At 43.1% G+C, this 21,209-nt stretch overlaps 1 protein-coding gene across 3 annotated transcripts in view; it reads left to right on the forward strand.

Annotated features, from left to right (window-relative positions):
• Positions 1-17,358, forward strand: part of LOC115205413 (ras-GEF domain-containing family member 1C) — a 39,975-nt gene extending 22,617 nt beyond the window's left edge. For all 3 annotated transcript variants that reach the window (XM_029771375.1, XM_029771376.1, XM_029771374.1), the window contains exons 2-14: positions 35-267; positions 1,013-1,135; positions 1,276-1,413; positions 5,871-6,095; positions 8,933-9,007; positions 12,202-12,303; positions 12,820-12,922; positions 12,998-13,077; positions 14,015-14,110; positions 14,213-14,308; positions 14,468-14,591; positions 14,702-14,774; positions 15,599-17,358. In XM_029771375.1, coding sequence (XP_029627235.1) covers positions 46-267; positions 1,013-1,135; positions 1,276-1,413; positions 5,871-6,095; positions 8,933-9,007; positions 12,202-12,303; positions 12,820-12,922; positions 12,998-13,077; positions 14,015-14,110; positions 14,213-14,308; positions 14,468-14,591; positions 14,702-14,774; positions 15,599-15,650 — 1,509 coding nt within the window. In that variant the 5' untranslated portion in view covers positions 35-45 and the 3' untranslated portion in view covers positions 15,651-17,358. The remainder of the gene's footprint in view (positions 1-34; positions 268-1,012; positions 1,136-1,275; positions 1,414-5,870; positions 6,096-8,932; positions 9,008-12,201; positions 12,304-12,819; positions 12,923-12,997; positions 13,078-14,014; positions 14,111-14,212; positions 14,309-14,467; positions 14,592-14,701; positions 14,775-15,598) is intronic.
• Positions 17,359-21,209: the final 3,851 nt, after the last annotated feature.

Here is a 21,209-nt window from a genome sequence, read left to right on the forward strand (position 1 = left end):
CTGCTGAATGTTTCTCTCTGTCTGTTCATCCCAGCCAGGAGAGGAATGCCCCAGACTGTGTTCCCAGCAGCAGGCACCATGTTCACCCCCAGTGGCTTCAGCCCCCACCTGGCCTCCACCTGCTCTGAGGCTGACCCTGAGGAGGAGGAAGGCCCCCAGGAGGCCAGAGGACCTGGGGCTTGCGCGGCCGACGGACCCCCCATTACCTCCGCCTCTCTGGACACTCTCATCCAGCACCTGGTGCCCACCGCAGACTACTACCCAGAGGTAAACACTACCCTGGTTGTAGTGACCCCAGCCTCAGAGTAGAAATAGTAGTAGGAATATAATGTTAATGATAATGGAAATACTGGATGTGTTTTACCCATTGTTTCCCTCCACAGAAAGCCTATGTGTTTAACCCATTGTTTCCCTCCACAGAAAGCCTATGTGTTTAACCCATTGTTTCCCCCCACAGAAACCCTATGTGTTTAACCCATTGTTTCCCTCCACAGAAAGCCTATGTGTTTAACCCATTGTTTCCCTCCACAGAAAGCCTATGTGTTTAACCCATTGTTTCCCTCCACAGAAAGCCTATGTGTTTAACCCATTGTTTCCCTCCACAGAAAGCCTATGTGTTTAACCCATTGTTTCCCTCCACAGAAAGCCTATGTGTTTAACCCATTGTTTCCCTCCACAGAAAGCCTATGTGTTCAACCCATTGTTTCCCTCCACAGAAAGCCTATGTGTTCAACCCATTGTTTCCCTCCACAGAAAGCCTATGTGTTTAACCCATTGTTTCCCTCCACAGAAAGCCTATGTGTTTAACCCATTGTTTCCCCCCACAGAAAGCCTATGTGTTTAACCCATTGTTTCCCTCCACAGAAAGCCTATGTGTTTAACCCATTGTTTCCCTCCACAGAAAGCCTATGTGTTTAACCCATTGTTTCCCTCCACAGAAAGCCTATGTGTTTAACCCATTGTTTCCCCCCACAGAAACCCTATGTGTTTAACCCATTGTTTCCCTCCACAGAAAGCCTATGTGTTTACGTTCCTGCTGAGTGCTCGTCTGTTCATCTCTCCCCCTGAGCTGCTGGTCAGACTCTGTGACACCTGCATCAAACAACAGCAGTTGGACCAGAGTCCACTGGACACGGTCAGCACGGCTTACACACACACACACACACACACACACACACACACACACACACACACACACACACACACACACACACACACACACACACACACACACAAACGTTCCATCCCAGTGACTCTGACTGTGTCTCCTCACAGGCTAAAGTGAGGAAGTTTGGTCCCAAGATCCTGCAGCTGCTGACTGAGTGGACAGAGACGTTCCCCACAGACTTCAGAGAGGAGAAGATGGTGGGCCTTTTCAAAGATATCATCCACAGGATAGCACCCTGTGATGAGGTGAGAGGGAGGGAGGGAGGGAGGGAGGGAGGGAGGGAGGGAGGGAGGGAGGAGAGGCTACCCTCCATACTCTCAGAAAGGAGACTCAGTCGGGTGAAGGGGTGATGCACTCTGAATGTACAAAACTGTGCAATGTTATGCATTCCTGTTCTACTGCATTACAGGAAGAGAAGAGTAGAGAAAGAACGAGAGAGAGCGAGAGAGGACGGAGAGAAGAGAGAGAGAGAGAGAGAGGAGGGCGAGAGAAGAGAGGGAGAAAGAGCGAGAGAGGAGAGAGAAGGGTGAGAGAAGAGAACAATAGAGAGGAAAAATAAAAGAAAGAGAGAGAGAGGGAGAGAGAAGAAGGAGAAAGAGAGAGAGAGCAAAGGAGAGGGAGAGGAGGGCGAGAGAAGATAGAGAGGAGGGAGAGAGGGAGAGAGGGAGGGAGAGAGGGAGAGAGAGAGAGAGACAGAGATGGGTCACAACTCCTGCAGTTCTGTCGCACGCTGGGTCTGTACATAGTCAATGGTAGGCTTCGAGGGGACTCCTATGGTAGGTACACCTACAGCTCATCCCTTGGCAGTAGTACTGTAGACTACTTTATCACTGACCTCAACCCAGAGTCTCGTTCACAGTCAGCCCACTAACACCCCTATAAGGAAATAAACAACAATGACAAATGGTTTGATGAAGAATGCAAAAACCTAAGAAATAAAATGATTAACCTATCCAACCAAAAAGATACAGACCCAGAAAATCACTAACACTATACACTAAAAATACTTGAATCAGTTATAGAACCCATTGTGAGGTCCACTCAATTGGGGGGGTCCACTCACCAACCAAAAATTCACAAAATGGGACAAACACCAAATTGAGACTCTGCATGCAGAATTCTGCTAAAATATCCTCCGTGTACAACGTAAAACACCAAATAATGCATGCAGAGCAGAATTAGGTCGATACCCGCTAATTACCAAATCCAGAATAGAGGCATTAAATTCTACAACCACCTAAAAGGAAGTGATTCCCAAACAAGCCATGAACAAGCCATCACCTACAGAGAGATGAACCTGGAGAAGAGTCCCCTAAGCAAGCTGGTCCTGGGGCTCTGTACACAAACAGATCCCACAGAGCCCCAGGACAGCAACACAATTAGACCCAACCAAATCAAGAGAAAACAAAAAGATAATTACTTGACAGAATTAACAAAAAAACAGAGCAAACTAGAATGCTATTTGGCCCTAAACAGAGAATACGCAGTCACAGAATACCTGACCACTGTGAATGACCCAAAATTAAGGAAATCTTTGACTATGTACAGACTCAGTGATGCGAAGAAGGAAGAAGAGGGATGGAGAGAGAGCAAGAGGAGGGTGATGGTGATGAATTTGCAGCTATTTGTGGTTGCAGAGCAGGGCCCAGGCAGTGTTCTGGCTTCAGGTCATTTATGACACGCTACGGGTGATTTACTGAGACTCGACCTGCCGGCCCCAACCACCAGCCTTACAGCCACACAGCTCAGCGTGGGAGGGACACACACACACACACACACACACACACACACACACACACACACACACACACACACACACTGGGGGGAACACAACACACACTCACACACACAGATGAAAAGGGACACATGCTCGCACGTGCACGATGGTGTGAAAGAGGGGTGTAAACTGTGAAGGAGAGGGATGTAGTCTGGAGAGATGATGAGGGTGATGATTATGATGATGATTGTGATGATGATGAGAATTCTGATGATATTGGGGGGGATGATTGTGATGGTGATAATGATGATTGCGATGATGGTGGTGATAATGATGATTATTTATTTATTTTATTTCACCTTTATTTAACCAGGTAGGCTAGTTGAGAACAAGTTCTCATTTACAACTGGGACCTGGCCAACATAAAGCAAAGCAGTGCAACAAAAACAACAACACAGAGTTACACATAAACAAACGTACAGTCAATAACACACAAAAAAAGAAAAATAGAAAAATCTATGTACAGTGTGTGCAAATGTAGAAGAGTAGGGAGGTAGGCAATAAATAGGCACTAGAGGCGAAAATAATTACAATTTAGCATTAATACTGGAGTGATATATATGCAGATGATGATATGCAAGTAGAGATACTGGAGTGCAAAAGAGCAAGAGGATAGATAACAATATGGGGATGAGGTAGTTGGTGTGCTATTTACAGATTGGCTGTGTACAGGTACAGTGATCGGTAAGCTGCTCAGACAGCTGATGCTTAAAGCTAGTGAGGGAGATATAAGACTCCAGCTTCAGAGGTTTTTGCAATTCATTCCAGTCATTGACAGCGGAGAATTGGAAGGAAAGGCGGCCAAAGGATGTGTTGGCTTTGGGGATGACCAGTGCAATATACCTGCTGGAGCACGTGCTACGGGTGGGTGTTGCTATGGTGACCAGTGAGATGAGATAAGGAGGGGCTTTACCTAGCAAAGACTTATAGATGACCTGGAGCCAGTGGGTTTGGCGACAGATATGTAGTGAGGGCCAGCAAACGAGAGCATACAAGACGCAGTGGTGGGTAGTATATGGGGCTTTGGTGATAAAACGGATGGCACTGTGAAAGACTACATCCAGTTTGCTGAGTAGAGTGTTGGGGGCTATTTTGTAAATTACATCACCGAAGTCAAGGATCGGTAGGATAGTCAGTTTTACGAGGGTATGTTTGGCAGCATGAGTGAAGGATGCTTTGTTGCGAAATTGGAAGCCGATTCTAGATGTAATTTTGGATTGGAGATGCTTAATATGAGTCTGGAAGGAGAGTTTACAGTCTAACCAGACACATAGGTATTTGTAGTTGTCCACATATTCTAGGTCAGAACCGTCCAGAGTAGTGATGCTAGTCGGGCGGGAGGGTGAGGGCAGCAATCGGTTGAAGAGCATGCACTTAGTTTTACTAGCATTTAAAAGCAGTTGGAGGCCACGGAAGGGGAGTTGTATGGCGTTGAAGCTCATTTGGATGTTTGTTAGCACAGTGTCCAAAGAAGGGCCAGATGTATACAGAATGGTGTCGTCTGATTAGAGGTGGATCAGAGAATCCCCAGTAGCAAGAGCGACATCATTGATATATACAGAGAAAAGAGTCAGCCCGAAAATTGAACCCTGTGGCACCCCCATAGAGACTGCCAGAGGTCCTGACAACAGGCCCTCCGATTTGACACACTGAACTCTATCTGAGAAGTAGTTGGTGAACCAGGCGAGGCAGTCATTTCAGAAGCCAAGGCTATTGAGTCTGCCGATAAGAATGTGGTGATTGACAGAGTCGAAAGACTTGGCCAGGTCGATGAAGACTGCTGCACAGCACTGTCTTTTATCGATGGCGGTTATGATATCGTTTAGGATCTTGAGCGTTGCTGAGATGCACCCATGACCAGCTCTGAACCCCGATTGCATAGTGGAGAAGGTACGGTGGGATTCCAAATGGTCGGTGATCTGTTTATTAACTTGGCTTTTGAACATTTTAGAAAGGCAGGGCAGGATGGATATAGGTCAATAACAGTTTAGGTCTAGAGTGTCTCCCCCTTTGAAGAGGTGGATGATCGCAGCAACTTTCCAATCTTTAGGGATCTCAGACGATACGAAAGAGAGGTTGAATAGGCTAGTAATAGGGGTTGCAACAATTTCTGCTGATAATTTTAGAAAGAGAGGGTCCAGATTGTCTAGCCCAGCTGATTTGTAGGATCCAGATTTTGCAGTTCTTTCAGAACATCAGCTTTCTGGATTTGGGTGAAGGAGAAGCAGGGGGGGTTTGGGCAAGTTGCTGCAGGGGGTGCTGAGATGTTGGCCAGGGTGGGGGTAGCCAGGTGGAAAGCATGACCAGCCGTGGAAAAATGCTTATTGAAATTATTGTAGATTTATCGGTGGTGACAGTGTTTCCTATCCTCAGTGCAGTGGGCAGCTGGGAGGAGGTGCTCTTATTCTCCATGGACTTTACAGTGTCCCAAAACCTTTTGGAATTAGTGCTACAGGAAGCAAATTTCTGTTTGAACTGACTGACTGAGTATATTGGTTCCTGACTTCCCTGAAAAGTTGCATATCGCGGGGGCTATTCGATGCTAATGCAGAACGCCACAGGATGTTTTTGTGCTGGTCAAGGGCAGTCAAGTCTGGGGTTAACCAAGGGCTATATCTGTTCTTAGTTCTACATTTTTTGAATGGGGCATGCTTATATAAGATGGAGAGGAAAGTGCTTTTGAAGAGCAACCAGGCATCCTCTACTGACGGGATGAGGTCAATATCCTTCCAGGATACCCGGGTAAGGTCGATTAGAAAGGCCTGCTCGCTGAAGTGTTTTAGGAAGCATTTGACAGTGGTCGTTATGATGATTGTGATGGTGATGATGATGATGATGATAAGGAGGGTGAGAATGATGATGATGGTGTTGATCATGATTATTATTAGTTGTCTAATCATTCTAAAATCTATATGTCCTTTCCAGGCGTATTGGAAGACACTGAACCAGGTTTTGCAGACGCTGAACCAGAAGCTGGCAGCCATCGCCCAGGGAGAGGAGAGCATTGTCAAAGTGAATGCCTCCTCAGTCTCCTCAATCTCAGACAAGCTGGTGGGCTTCAAGACCAAGCCTCCACCTATCCAGAAGGATATACTGTCTATCTGCAACGACCCATACACACTGGCACAGCAACTCACCCATGTGGAACTGGTAAGAAGAGTGGTAGGAAGGATGTGAGGAAGGAATTAAAGGAGAGAGAGGAGAGATGAAAGAGAATGAGATAAGGGTGTGATCGAAGGGAGAGATGATGAGAAGAGGAGAGAGGCGGAGGGAAGAGGAAGACTAACAGACAAAGACAGAGAAAGACGATGAGAGATAAATTACAATAGGAGAGAGAGGAAGCAGAAGGGAGAAAGGAATAGACACAGAAATGAAGTGGAGATTAAGCTAGATGTAGAATCAAGACAGAGAGAGAAAGAGATCCAGCATGTAAATCTTCCAAACAACCCAGGGGATATTTAGTTCTAACATTTGCTTGATTACCAGCTGTATTAGCTTTGAATGGTCCTAGGTTAGCTCTAGCCTACAGCTAAGTAACAGGCTTTGAATGGTCCTAGGTTAGCTCTAGCCTACAGCTAAGTAACAGGCTTTGAATGGTCCTATGTTAGCTCTAGCCTACAGCTAAGTAACAGGCTTTGAATGGTCCTCTGTTAGATCTAGCCTACAGCTAAGTAACTGGCTTTCAATGGTCCTATGTTAGCTCTAGCCTACAGCTAAGTAACAGGCTTTGAATGGTCCTATGTTAGCTCTAGCCTACAGCTAAGTAACAGGCTTTGAATGGTCTTCTGTTAGCTCTAGCCTACAGCTAAGTAAAAGGCTTTGAATGGTCCTATGTTAGCTCTAGTCTACAGCTGAGTAACAGACTTTGAATGGTCCTCTGTTAGCTCTAGCCTACAGCTAAGTAACAGGCTTTGAATGGTCCTATGTTAGCTCTAGCCTACAGCTAAGTAACAGGCTTTGAATGGTCTTCTGTTAGCTCTAGCCTACAGCTAAGTAACAGGCTTTGAATGGTCCTCTGTTTGCTCTAGCCTACATCTAAGTAACAGGCTTTGAAAGGTGCTCTGTTAGCTCTAGCCTACAGCTGAGTAACAGACTTTGAAAGGTCCTCTGTTAGCTCTAGCCTACAGCTGAGTAACAGACTTTGAAAGGTCCTCTGTTAGCTCTAGCCTACAGCTAAGTAACAGACTTTGAAAGGTCCTCTGTTAGCTCTAGCCTACAGCTGAGTAACAGACTTTGAAAGGTCCTCTGTTAGCTCTAGCCTACAGCTGAGTAACAGACTTTGAAAGGTCCTCTGTTAGCTCTAGCCTACAGCTAAGTAACAGGCTTTGAAAGGTCCTCTGTTAGCTCTAGCCTACAGCTGAGTAACAGGCTTTGAAAGGTCCTCTGTTAGCTCTAGCCTACAGCTGAGTAACAGACTTTGAAAGGTCCTCTGTTAGCTCTAGCCTACAGCTGAGTAACAGGCTTTGAAAGGTGCTCTGTTAGCTCTAGCCTACAGCTGAGTAACAGACTTTGAAAGGTCCTCTGTTAGCTCTAGCCTACAGCTGAGTAACAGACTTTGAAAGGTCCTCTGTTAGCTCTAGCCTACAGCTGAGTAACAGACTTTGAAAGGTCCTCTGTTAGCTCTAGCCTACAGCTGAGTAACAGACTTTGAAAGGTCCTCTGTTAGCTCTAGCCTACAGCTAAGTAACAGGCTTTGAAAGGTGCTCTGTTAGCTCTAGCCTACAGCTAAGTAACAGACTTTGAAAGGTCCTCTGTTAGCTCTAGCCTACAGCTGAGTAACAGACTTTGAAAGGTCCTCTGTTAGCTCTAGCCTACAGCTGAGTAACAGACTTTGAAAGGTCCTCTGTTAGCTCTAGCCTACAGCTGAGTAACAGGCTTTGAAAGGTGCTCTGTTAGCTCTAGCCTACAGCTGAGTAACAGGCTTTGAAAGGTCCTCTGTTAGCTCTAGCCTACAGCTGAGTAACAGACTTTGAAAGGTCCTCTGTTAGCTCTAGCCTACAGCTAAGTAACAGGCTTTGAAAGGTGCTCTGTTAGCTCTAGCCTACAGCTAAGTAACAGGCTTTGAAAGGTGCTCTGTTAGCTCTAGCCTACAGCTGAGTAACATACTTTGAAAGGTCCTCTGTTAGCTCTAGCCTACAGCTAAGTAACAGGCTTTGAAAGGTGCTCTGTTAGCTCTAGCCTACAGCTAAGTAACAGGCTTTGAAAGGTGCTCTGTTAGCTCTAGCCTACAGCTGAGTAACATACTTTGAAAGGTGCTCTGTTAGCTCTAGCCTACAGCTGAGTAACATACTTTGAAAGGTGCTGTACAGACACAGAAACAGACAGGGCTGAGTAACAAAGGAGCTCCTACTCTCACTGATGGTAGTGCTGTGTGTGTGTGTATGTGTGTGTGTGTGTGTGTGTGTGTGTGTGTGTGTGTGTGTGTGTGTGTGTGTGTGTGTGTGTGTGTGTAAGGGCCATCCTCCGTAGGCATGAGTAAGCATGTATTCTGGTCTGAAAATCGCGACATCATCTCAAAGTCAGTGGTTTGCCTGGTGCCTTTAAGGGAATAGATCCACAGTTGATATATGTGACCTGACAGTTTTACACACACACACACACATCCACACACCCACACCCACACACACACAGCTTACTGTGGGCTCCCGCTAAATGTTGGGACAGATTTGTGAAACACAGACACCACTCATCTCTTGGCTACATTCCTGTCAGAGTTTGGGTCAATCTGTGGGTGAAGATGTACTGTAGCTGTGGGTGATTCTCTTTGTTGATATGACAACAGTGACATAGCATGTGTGTTTTCTTATGTTTGTGTATTTTTGATTTGCGTTGCTTAGCCTGTGCATACCAGGGGTCAGCTGTTGCTTCAATGGAATGTGAGATTTCTCAATGATTCATGACTTCCTGTATTGCTTGGCTTCTATTACTGAGATTAATCTAGTTAATATGCACGGCCATGTCGCTCAACTCTGCTCTCTCTGTTTCAGGAACATCTCAGTCATATCGGTCCTGAGGAGTTTGTCCAAGCCTTTGTTCAGAAAGACCCGCTAGATAGCACTCAGGTATAGTATAATATACTGCATATCAAAACTTTTTCACTGGGAATAACATTATAGTACACCGTTGTGTAAATCATTTGTTTACTTTTTGAAAAGAGAAGGAAAGTGTGTGTGAGAGAGAGAGAGAGAGAGAGAGGGAGAGAGAGAGAGAGAGAGAGGCCACAGTACAGTAGACTATATGATCACAGACATGGACCCTTTCTCTCTCAGCTCATTCACTGTCAAGCCACTAACACCTCTGTCTGATCACAGCCAAATTACGTTGTTCCTCAAAAGAACAGACCTGGAAACAACCACACATTCACAGCCCAGTAAGCTGTACAACATCAGAAATTCATACAGATGGGCCCAAAACAGCACAGAAGAATACCAGAAAGCAACCTGGAACCAAAATATCCAAACACTCTTAGATAACTTTCTGGATACCACATTCACTCACAGTAAAGAAGGCATCAATCTAGCAGTACGAAACATCAACTATATATTCAGGCAAACGGCAAAAGAAGCACAATTGAAATTGATAAAAAACAAAACTAAAAAAATCACAGATGACAACTGGTTTGATGCAGATTGTAAAATTATAAGGAAAAAACTTAGAACACTATCCAACCAAAAGCACAGAGACCCAAATAATGGTGAATTACGCCTTCATTACTGTGAGACTTTAAAACTCTATAAACGTACACTCAGAACCAAAAAAGCACAGTACAACAGCAAGCAGCTGACACTAATTGAGGAGTCCATAAACACAAACAACTTTTGGCAAAATTGGAAAAAACTAAAAAAATCTAAACAAGAGGAATTAGCAATACAAAATGGTGACATATGGACAACCCATTTCAAAACACTCTACAACACCGTTCAAATTGACACAAACGCAGAACAACGCCAAATCCATGAGAAGTTGAATGGATTAGAAAAAGCTATAAAGGACAATCAAAACCCATTGGACTCCCCAATTACTGACCAGGAGCTCTATAAGAAACTTCAGGCTCTCAAATTTAAAAAAGCCTGCGGACCTGATGGCATCCTAAATGAAATGCTCAAACTCACTAGTGCAAAATTTCAATTGGCTATATTAAAATTGTTTAATTTGATCCTGAGTGTAGGTTATTTCCCTGACATCTGGAATCAAGGACTCATAACCCCAATCTTTAAGAATGGAGACAAATTTGACCCTAACAATTACAGAGGCATTTGTGTGAACAGTAACCTGGGGAAGGTTTTCTGTAGTATCATCAATGTAAGAGTTCTAAACTTCCTTAATAAGCACAATGTCTTGAGTAAAAGCCAAATTGGATTTATACCAAAACATCGCACAACTGATCATATTTACACCTTACACACCCTGATAGATAAACATGTCCACCAAAATAATACCAAAATATACACTTGCTTTATCGACTTCCAAAAAGCATTTGATTCTATTTGGCATACAGGACTGTTCTACAAAGTTATTGAAAGTGGTGTAGGGGGTAAAACATATGACATAATTAAATCAATGTATACTGGCAATACGTGCAGCATTAAAATTGGTAAGAAAAGGACAGAATTCTTTAACCAGGGGCGGGGCCTTCGTCAGGGTTGCAATCTGAGCCCTGCACTCTTCAATATTTACATTAACGAATTGGCCACTATTCTAGAAAAATCCTCAGCCCCTGGTGTTAGTCTCCACAATTCAGAAGTTAAATGCCTACTCTTCGCAGATGACCTATGCCTGCTGTCACCCACAGCACCTGGCCTACAGCAGAGCCTGGACCTGCTAGAGCAGTACTGCCAGACCTGGGCCCTGGCAGTAAACCCCAAAAAGACTAAAATAATGATTTTCCAGAGAAGATCCAGATCTCAGGGAATTAGACCAAAGTTCTCAATTGGTACAAAATATATAGAGTACTGTACACACTACAATTACTTAGGTTTAAAAATAAGCTCAACTGGACACCTTAATGAGGCAGTGAATGAACTGAGAGAGAAAGCACGCAGGGCATTCTACGCCATTAAAAAGCAAATTCAAATTGAAATACCTATTAAAATTTGGCTAAAACTAATTGAATATGTCATTGAACCAATTGCACTTTATGGCAGCGAGGTGTGGGGTCCACTTGCAAAACAAGATTTCATCAAATGGGACAAACACCCCATTGAAACCCTACATGCAGAGTTCTGTAAGATTCTCCTACGTGTCCAGAGGAAAACTACAAACAATGCATGCAGGGCAGAATTAGGCCAATATCCACTAATAATAAAAACTCAAAAAAGAGCAATTAAGTTTTGGAAACATCTAAAATACAGTGACCCCCTCTCATATCATTACCAAGCCCTGCAATGCCAAGAGCTGAGCAAAGAAAAGAGTCCCCTCATCCAGCTGGTCCTGGGGCTGAGTTCACAAACCTGTTCTACTAACACACTGAAGCCTCAGGACCAGAACATCCAATCAATCAGAATAAACCAAATTACAACACAGTCAAAACAAAACTACATTGCTTATTGGGAAACACAAGCACAAACACAAAGCAAAATGCAGTGCTATCTGGCCCTAAATCGACAGTACACTATGGCTAAATATTTGACCATGGTTACTGATCAAAACCTTAGAAAAACCTTGACAAAGTACAGGCTCAGTGAGCACAGCCTTGCCATTGAGAAGGGTAGACACAGGAAAACCTGGCTCCCTGTAGAGGAAAGGCTGTGCAACCACTGCACAACAGCAGAACCTGAGACGGAGCTGCATTTCCTGACAAAATGTCAAAAATATAAAACAATTAGAGAGTGTCATTTCCCCAAATTTGAAATCCTTATTCAAGGTTTTAAAGACCTCTCTGATGAGGATAGGCTACCCATCCTGTTGGGGGAGGACGCAGAGAGCTGTGGGTTGGCAGCGCACTACATTGCTGCCTGCCATAAGTTGAGGGACAGTGTCTGACAGACCAATAAACCTGCACATGTCCTCAACTGTATGATTATTGTTATTGTTGAATGTATGGTTATATTGACCGTTGGTTATTGTTGTTACTGTTGTCCCGTTGACAATTTTTGATTCTCATTTTTATTTATTTTTTATATTGTAAATATCCAAAGTAAGCTTTGGCAATATGTACATTGTTACGTCATGCCAATAAAGCGAATTGAATTGAATTGAATTGAATTGAGAGGCCCTCTCTGGTCCTGATTTGCAGTATTCTGTGTTTGTGTCCCAGCAGCCGTGTTTCAGTGAGCAGAAGAAGAAGACCACTAACCTGGAGGCTTACGTCAGGTGGTTCAACAGGCTGTGCTACCTGGTAGCTACTGAGATCTGTATGGTAAATGATTTCACGTTATTCTCTTCGTTCTGGTCCCGTATTGCTCATTTGGTAGAGCATGGTGTTTGTAATGTAAGCGCTGTGGGTTTGATTCCCGTGGCCACTCATACATTAAGCATGTATGCATGCATGACTATAAGTCCCTTTGGATAAAAACGTCTGCTAAATGGCATGTATTATGATATATTATATTTTGCCAGTCTTCCCTCACTGAGGTTGATGATTCATTCATGGTTCTTTAGTGTCACCTGCTGGCCATGTGACATTACTACACTCCTATACCCATTGTGAGGCATTGATACTTTCTTCCCAGACCAGGGCCTGTATCCACAAAGCATCTCAGAGTAGGAGTGAGGATCTAGGATCAGGTCCCAACCTCTCCATATAATCTTATTCATTATGATCTAAAAGGCAAAACTGATCCTAGATACGGGCCCTGGGACAAATACTGTATTATTTTGCATGTAATTTACATCTATTATATCCTACTAGCAGCCTGTGTCTATCTCCTCTCAGCCTGCTAAGAAGAAACAGAGAGCCCAGGTGATTGAGTTCTTCATCGACGTGGCCAGAGAGTGCTTCAACATTGGCAATTTCAACTCCCTCATGGCCATCATCTGTGAGTACATCATACATGACCCAAATACTGATATTTAGCAAAATACCGATATTTGACTTGTGTCTGCTCCTCTAGCTGGTATGAATATGAGTCCTGTGTCTCGTTTGAAGAAGACGTGGGGTAAAGCCAAGACTGCCAAGTTCTTCATCCTGGAGGTAAGACTAGCCAACCAGCACAGCCTTAGATACCTTGTTAGAATTTGTATTATTTCATTGTTGTTATTATTATTAAACAGTAGTTGTTAAAGTTCATTGTTCATTGGTTTGGGATGAATTGTTAAACTCATCCCAAACCATCTCAAGGTGTGTTTTGGGTCACTGTCCTGTTGAAAAACAAATGATAGTCCCACTAAGCGCAAAACAGATGGGATGCCGTATCGCTGCAGAATACTGTGGTAGCCATGCTGGTTAAGTGTGCCTTGAATTCTAAATACCAGCAAAGTAACCCCACACCATCACACCTCCTCCTCCATGCTTCACAGTGGGAACCACACATGCAGAGATCATCCGTTCACCTACTCTGCATCACATAAAGACATGGCGGTTGGAACCAAAAATATCAAATTTGGACTCATCAGACCAAAGGACAGATTTCCACCGGTCTAATGTCCGTTGCTCATGTTTCTTGGCCCAAGCAAGTCTCTTCTTCTTATTGGTGTCCTTTAGTAGTGGTTTCTTTGCAGCAATTCAACCATGAAGGCCTGATTCACTCAGTCTTCTCTGAACAGTTGATGTTGAGATGTGTCTGTTACTTGAACTTTGTGAAGCATTTATTTGGGCTGCAACTTCTGAGGTGCAGTTAACTCTAATGAACGTATCCTCTGCAGCAGAGGTAAATCTGGGTCTTCCATTCCTGTGGCGGTCCTCATGAGAGAGTCCCTGTATATAGCCTCATTATTGTTCTTTTATTGTCTTTTTTTACTTTAATTTATTTAGTAAATATTTTCTTCACTCTACTTTCTTAAAACTGCATTGTTGTTAAGGGCTTGTAAGTAAGCATTTCATGGTAAAGTTGTACCTGTTGTATTCGGCGCATGTGACAAATACATTTTTATTTCATTTAACTAATATACTATCTTATTTTACCATACAGCATCAGATGGATCCTACTGGAAACTTCTACAACTACAGAACAGCACTTAGGGGAGCCGTCCACAGGTCCCAGACTGCTAATAGCATCAGGGAGAAGGTACAGGCCACCATTCACTTTGTAACTATCCTTACCTGACCCCTACTCGTGCACTGAAACCAAGGACAAACATCATTAACTCTGTCTCTCTCTCTTTCTTAGATTGTGATTCCCTTCTTCAGCCTACTGATCAAAGACATCTACTTCCTGAATGAGGGATGTGCCAACCGCTTGCCCAATGGCCATGTACATTTTGCGGTAAGGCTGAAAAGTTCATACTGTTACATACAAATGTGGATTGTACTCTCTCAATTCAATTCAAATGGCTTTATTGGCATGGTAAATATGTTTACATTGCCAAAGCAATCTCTCGCTCTCTCTCTTACTCTCTCTCTGCTTTTTTTATTTGTTTTTCAGAAATTTGTGGAATTGGCTCGCCAGGTGGGAGAGTTTATGACGTGGAAACAGATAGAGTGTCCGTTTGAGACAGACAGGAGCATCCTCCACTACCTCCACACTGCTCCCATCTTCAGTGAGGACGGTAAGACACGGTCTCACCTAACATGAGTCTTGAAGTAAAAACATTTAATCACACATTACAGTTAAACATTATAGTCACATATCATATTTCTTTCTTTATTTCATCCCTAGGCCTCTACCTGGCATCCTATGAGAGTGAGAGCCCAGAGAACCAGGTGGAGAAGGACAGATGGAAAGCACTCAGGTATGACAGATATCAGTGATGTAATCTAATGAGTCAGTGATGTAGCCTAATGAGTCAGTGATGTAGCCTAATGAGTCAGTGATGTAGCCTAATGAGTCAGTGATGTAGCCTAATGAGTCAGTGACGTAGCCTAATGAGTCAGTGATGTAACCTAATGAGTCAGTGATGTAACCTAATGAGTCAGTGATGTAACCTAATGAGTCAGTGATGTAGCCTAATGAGTCAGTGATGTAACCTAATGAGTCAGTGATGTAGCCTAATGAGTCAGTGATGTAACCTAATGAGTCAGTGATGTAGCCTAATGAGTCAGTGATGTAGCCTAATGAGTCAGTGATGTAACCTAATGAGTCAGTGATGTAACCTAATGAGTCAGTGATGTAACCTAATGAGTCAGTGATGTAGCCTAATGAGTCAGTGATGTAGCCTAATGAGTCAGTGATGTAGCCTAATGAGTCAGTGATGTAACCTAATGAGTCAGTGATGTAACCTAATGAGTCAGTGATGTAATCTAATGAGTCAGTGATGTAACCTAATGAGTCAGTGATGTAACCTAATGAGTCAGTGATGTAACCTAATGAGTCAGTGATGTAACCTAATGAGTCAGTGATGTAACCTAATGAGTCAGTGATGTAACCTAATGAGTCAGTGATGTAACCTAATGAGTCAGTGATGTAACCTAATGAGTCAGTGATGTAACCTAATGAGTCAGTGATGTAACCTAATGAGTCAGTGATGTAGCCTAATGAGTCAGTGATGTAGCCTAATGAGTGACATAGTCTTAGCTTGTTAAAACCACCTGTATTTTCCCTCCTATCTTTCTCCAGGTCTAATATTCTGGTGAAGACAAAAGAGCTAAAAGAGCACCATGGCAGCTAACCCTCAGGCCAGCCCAGCGAGGGAGGGAGGGAGGGAGGGAGGGAGGGAGTGTACTCATTGCACTAAAACAAACTGTGAAGGAGCCTAGCTGGTACCCGAGGTGTTTTTCTACACATGAAGAATAGAAGTGATGAAACAATAATGATGAACAGGATTCATCAACATCTTGATCAGTAAAAACACAATGAAAGAACAAAGGTCAACAAGCAGTGAAAAGTGCTGTATGGACACTAACTGGGGGAGTATAATGTCATTACCTTTGGTTTGACTTTTGTACATGGGGTACATAAGGGATAGATCAATCCCGCAATCTTGGTGTTTATTTACTCTTTATCATCTTTCTTTCTCTCTCTCCCTCTCTCTTTCTTTGTCTCTCCCTCTTCCTTTCTTTCTCTCTCATCTTTCTTTCTCTCCAAAGCCTTGTGTACGTTTTCTATTGTACTGTTAGAATCCTGTAAAAGTAAGAGTAACTATGATGTGAAGGGCGCTGGCTTGCCCACTTAGCTGCCGGACTGTGTTTGGTCCTCTACTACTGAAGACTACTACTAAAGACTACTACTAAAGACTACTTCTAAAGACTACTATTGATGACTTCTACTAAAGACTACTATTGATGACTTATACTAAAGACTACTACTAAAGACTAGTATTGATGACTTCTACTAAAGACTACTATTGATGACTTCTACTAAAGACTACTTCTAAAGACTACTATTGATGACTTCTACTAAAGACTACTTCTAAAGACTAGTATTGATGACTTCTACTAAAGACTACTATTGATGACTTCTACTAAAGACTACTTCTAAAGACTACTATTGATGACTTCTACTAAAGACTACTTCTAAAGACTACTATTGATGACTTCTACTAAAGACTACTACTACTAAAGACTACTACTGAGTACCAGGAACCACTGGAGAGACATCCTGCATTATATCATTCCACATACATAAATACATTGACTGTGTGTGTGTGTGTGTGTGTGTGTGTGTGGTCTCAGTTGAGGGGCTTATTCTTATCAAAATGTAAATCTCTCATCCTCAGTGGAGAGACTGTTGTTGAAACCATGAAACCAGGGTAATTTCATCTCCATGTCTGAATCTAGTCTACCTGTACATTGTAGGTGTGGAGGGCTGGGGATATCAGCGTTGTCTACTCCAATGTGAAAATGGATTGTGCCATGAAAACGACAGCAAAACAATCAATCATGTCAAGGGCCAGGCCTGTGTATAGATTGTGTACAAAGAACTACTTTTCCCATGTACCCCCTGACATCTTTCTACTCTCCAGGAAGAAGTCTCTCTCTGACTGATGTTCAGTTGTCTGATATTTATGGTTTTGTTATTCTTTTCTTTTATTCCTCTATTGAAAATGAAGTCTGCTAAATGTCATGCTAAAGACAGTGTTTTGAAGGGGCATTATATGTAGGGTTCCACCACTGAAATATTGGAGGTCTTTTAGGCCATTGGAATATGAGCTAAATGATCAAATGGATACTTTCACCAATAACATCTGCCATTGTCTTTCTATTGTTGGAGAGGGAAAGTTATGCCAGTTTGTCACTACTAGTTGTTACGATTATCCAGGTTCTTTTAACTTGAAACTTGCTGTTGTTTATGACTTTGTTGTCCTGTGGGATAGTCACATGTGATCCCTGGGGGTTATCATAAAGGAGGGATATGCGTTATTCCATGTTTTTAAGAGACAGTTTGATTCAATTTTATATGATTGATGTTCAAGTGATGCACTCGTAGCCCTGTCCTTCTTTTAACAACAAGCTGGTTCTCTCTCTCTCTCTCTCTCTCTCTCTCTCTCTCTCTCTCTCTCTCTCTCTCTCTCTCTCTCTCTCTCTCTCTCTCTCTCTCTCTCTCTCTCTCTCTCTCTCTCTCTCTCTCTCTCTCTCTCTCTCTCTCTCTCTCTCTCTCTCTCTCTCTCTCTCTCTCTCTCTCTCTCTCTCTCTCTCTCTCTCTCTCTCTTCTCTGTAACACAGAGAAGACAGGTACATTCCTCTAAACACTTTCCCTGCCCTGTTACCTACACTCAGTTACCTACACCCAGTTACCTACACCCAGTTACCTACACCCATGCCATGCCACACTGTCTTGTAGGATCAGGAGGCATCCAAGGTAACAGTTTTCAGTGCAGTGTTTTCAGTGAAGAGTGTTTGCGTGTGTGACACACTGAAGCAGGCAGATCATTGATACTTTTTTGTTTATTGGCCAGTTTACAGGATTCTGGCCCCATCGATAGCAAATTGAAAAGAGGCTGACTTAAATAAATGGCTTTTAATAAAATGCATCCTTGCACGGTGTGCTGATTTCATAGTAGCAGGCCCATAGGTCCGTAGCCTACATTGTAGTCTCATGAAAATCTTTTTATGCACCCAGATCTAGGGGAGGCATGTTCTGATGGGAAACATTTTAGCCCATGGAGTGGAAAGTGTTAATGTCTTCATACCTCCTATGTGCAGAATAAGGAAGTTGACAATACCAACTAGAGGCAACGAGGTTATTAAGAACACAGTCAAAAGTAAAGATGTTCTACTCAGGGGGAAGTGGTAAAGGTATTGGGTTCATTTTGTTTCCATGTGTGAAAACTAAATGTATATTATCATCTTCTGGCTAAATGACAAACAACACAACATCTAGCAGTGTTTATCTATGCTCTTCTCTCATCCTCTCCATCATTGGTTGTTTGCACTGTTGCTATGGAGTGGAAGTAGTTTTCAGCTCTTCACACCTCCTATGTGCAGAATAAGGACGTTGACCATACCAAGAGACAATAAGTGTGAATACAGTCTAACAGTGCTGCCAATAGCCACAGGACACTGAGGACAGCCACAGATACACTATATATACAAACATATGTGGACATGCCTTCAAATTAATGGTTTCGGGTATTTCAGCTACACTCGTTGCTGACAGGTGTATAAAATCGAGCACACAGCCATTCAATCTCCATAGACAAACACTGGTAGTAGAATGGCCTTACTGAAGAGCTAAGTGACTTTCAATGTGGCACCATCATAGATGACACCTTTCCAACATGTCAGTTCGTCAAATTTCTGCCCTGCTAGAGCTGACCCGGTCAAATGTAAGTGCTGTTATTGTGAAGTGGAAATGTCTAGGAGCAACAACGGCTCAGCCGCTAAGTGGTAGGCCACACAAGCTCATAGAACGGGACTGCCGAGTTCTGAAGCATGTAGCACATAACAATCGTCTGTCCTCGGTTGCAACACTCACTACCGAGTTCCAAACTGCCCCTGGAAGCAACGTCAGCACAAGAACTATTCGTCAGGAGCTTCATGAAATGGGTTTCTATAGCCAAGCAGCCACACACAAGCCTAAGATCACCATGTGCAATGCCAAGCGTCAGCTGGAGTCCAGTGAGGTCCATACAGAAATGGTTTGATCGAGATCAGTGTGGAAGAACGTGACTGGCCTGCGCAGAGCCCTGACCCCAACCCCATCAAACACCTTTGGGATGATTAGGAACGCCGACTGTTAGCCAGGCCAAATTGTATCTAGACACTGTTGCCCTAGAGCACACAAAGAATTACACCTACCTTGGCCTAAACATCAACACCACAGGTAACTTCCACAAGGCTGTGAACGATCTAAGAGACAAGGCCACAAGGGCCTTCTATGCCATCAAAAGGAACATAAAACTCAACATCCCAATTAGGATCTGGCAAAAAATACTCTCTATGGCTGTGAGGTCTGGGGTCCACTCACCAACCAATAATTCACAAAATGGGACAAACACCCAATTGAGACTCTGCGTTCAGAATTCTGCAAAAGTATACTTAGTGTACAGACCCAAAACAATGCATGAAGAGCAGAATTATGACTATATCCACTAGTTATCAAAATCCAGAAAATAGCTGTTAAATTCTACAACCACCTAAAAGAAAGCAATGCCCACACGTTCCACCACAAAGCCCTCGCCTACAGAGAGATGAACCCAGAGAAGACTCCCCTCAGCCAGCTGGTTCTGGGGCTCTGTTCACAAACACAAAAAATACTACACAGAGTCTCAGGACAGCAACACATTTAAACCCAACCAAATTATGAGAAAGCAAAAAAAATAACTAATTGACACACGAAAGAATCAACCAAAAAACAGAGCAAATTGGAAAGCTATCTAGCGCTAGACAGAGAGCACACAATGGCAGAATACCTGACCATTGTGACTGACCCTAAATTAAGGAAATCTTTGACTATGTACAGACTCAGTGAGCATAGCCTTGCTATTGAGAGAGGCCGCCATAGGCAGACCTGGCTCTCAAGAGAAGACAGGCTATGTGCACACTGCCCACAAAATGAGGTGGAAACTGAGCTGCACTTTCTAACCTCCTGCCAAATGTATGACCATATAAGAGACACATATTTCCCTCACATTACACAGATACACAAAGAATTTGAAAAACAAATCAAATTTTAATAAACTCAGCAGCAAGATGTGTGACCTGTTGCCACATGAAAAGGGCAACCAGTGAAGAACAAACACCGTTTTAAATACTACGCCACTTGAGAAGCCCCAGTATATGTCTACTTATGGTAATACTGCACTTCTCGTGACATACATCTTGTTCTTGTCCTCTCAAGGGATGCCATTTAACCGGCTGTCACAATCTCCGTATAATCAGCACACAAACCCCTCAGGATTCAGTGCTCAACAATGCATTCCACTTGTAAAGCAGCTGCTTCGTCTTGATGTTCTTCTTTCCTCCCATTCACTCCTTGAAGGAGAGCTCTCCTAGTCCCAAAATAGCCCAGAATGCACCGCGCGGCCCATTGACGACACATGTGCAACGTACACAATGTGCGTTAATACGATTTCAATGGAGTTTCCCCATCTCCGCAAAAGTGTCTCTGGGTATAATAAGAACTTCCACAGTAGGTGGCAGTAATGCACCATAACGTTGGATGCCAACCACCGATAACCCCCACCGAAGAAGAAGAACATAAGAACAAAGATGTTTTAATGTTCCCTGTCCTCTCCTTCAAAAATAGACAATTCAAGAATTTAAACCTGTTGTATTGATATAAAACAATAACGGTGCTTCTTTAATTGCTATGAACTTTATAATTGGCTTACTTCTTTTTTTACCAAGCCGTGCATCTGTTGCAGATTGATGGGGTGGATTCCTGCAATTCATTCTGGTAGGTACTGCCTCTGAGGACAGTGTCTTCTGTGAACCCTGTTGAAAGAGAAATTTTTACCACAAAAGTATTATATGAATTAAATGTATTTTTATTAACAAAGATAGTAGCTGTACCTTAATCATAATAAAACACTCTTCAAAGTGCTCCTCGCATTCAGCAACCCCCTTTCTTCAGGTCCTCGGAGGACTTCTGCAGACTGATGTCCCCACGCCTGATGTTTCTCAGCCATATCTTCCTCCATAGCAGTTGCAGAAGTGTGTAAGGTTTAATCTCACATTTGATTGAATTAAAAACAAAAAATATAATTACACATGCTTTGTTTTCCATTTTATGGAAATATGACTGACTCTCGTCTCTCTCGAGACCTACAGTTTTTTATTTGTTAAAA

The sequence above is a fragment of the Salmo trutta genome, chromosome 13 (genome assembly GCF_901001165.1).
Source record: "Salmo trutta chromosome 13, fSalTru1.1, whole genome shotgun sequence".
NCBI classification, from domain to species: domain Eukaryota; kingdom Metazoa; phylum Chordata; class Actinopteri; order Salmoniformes; family Salmonidae; genus Salmo; species Salmo trutta.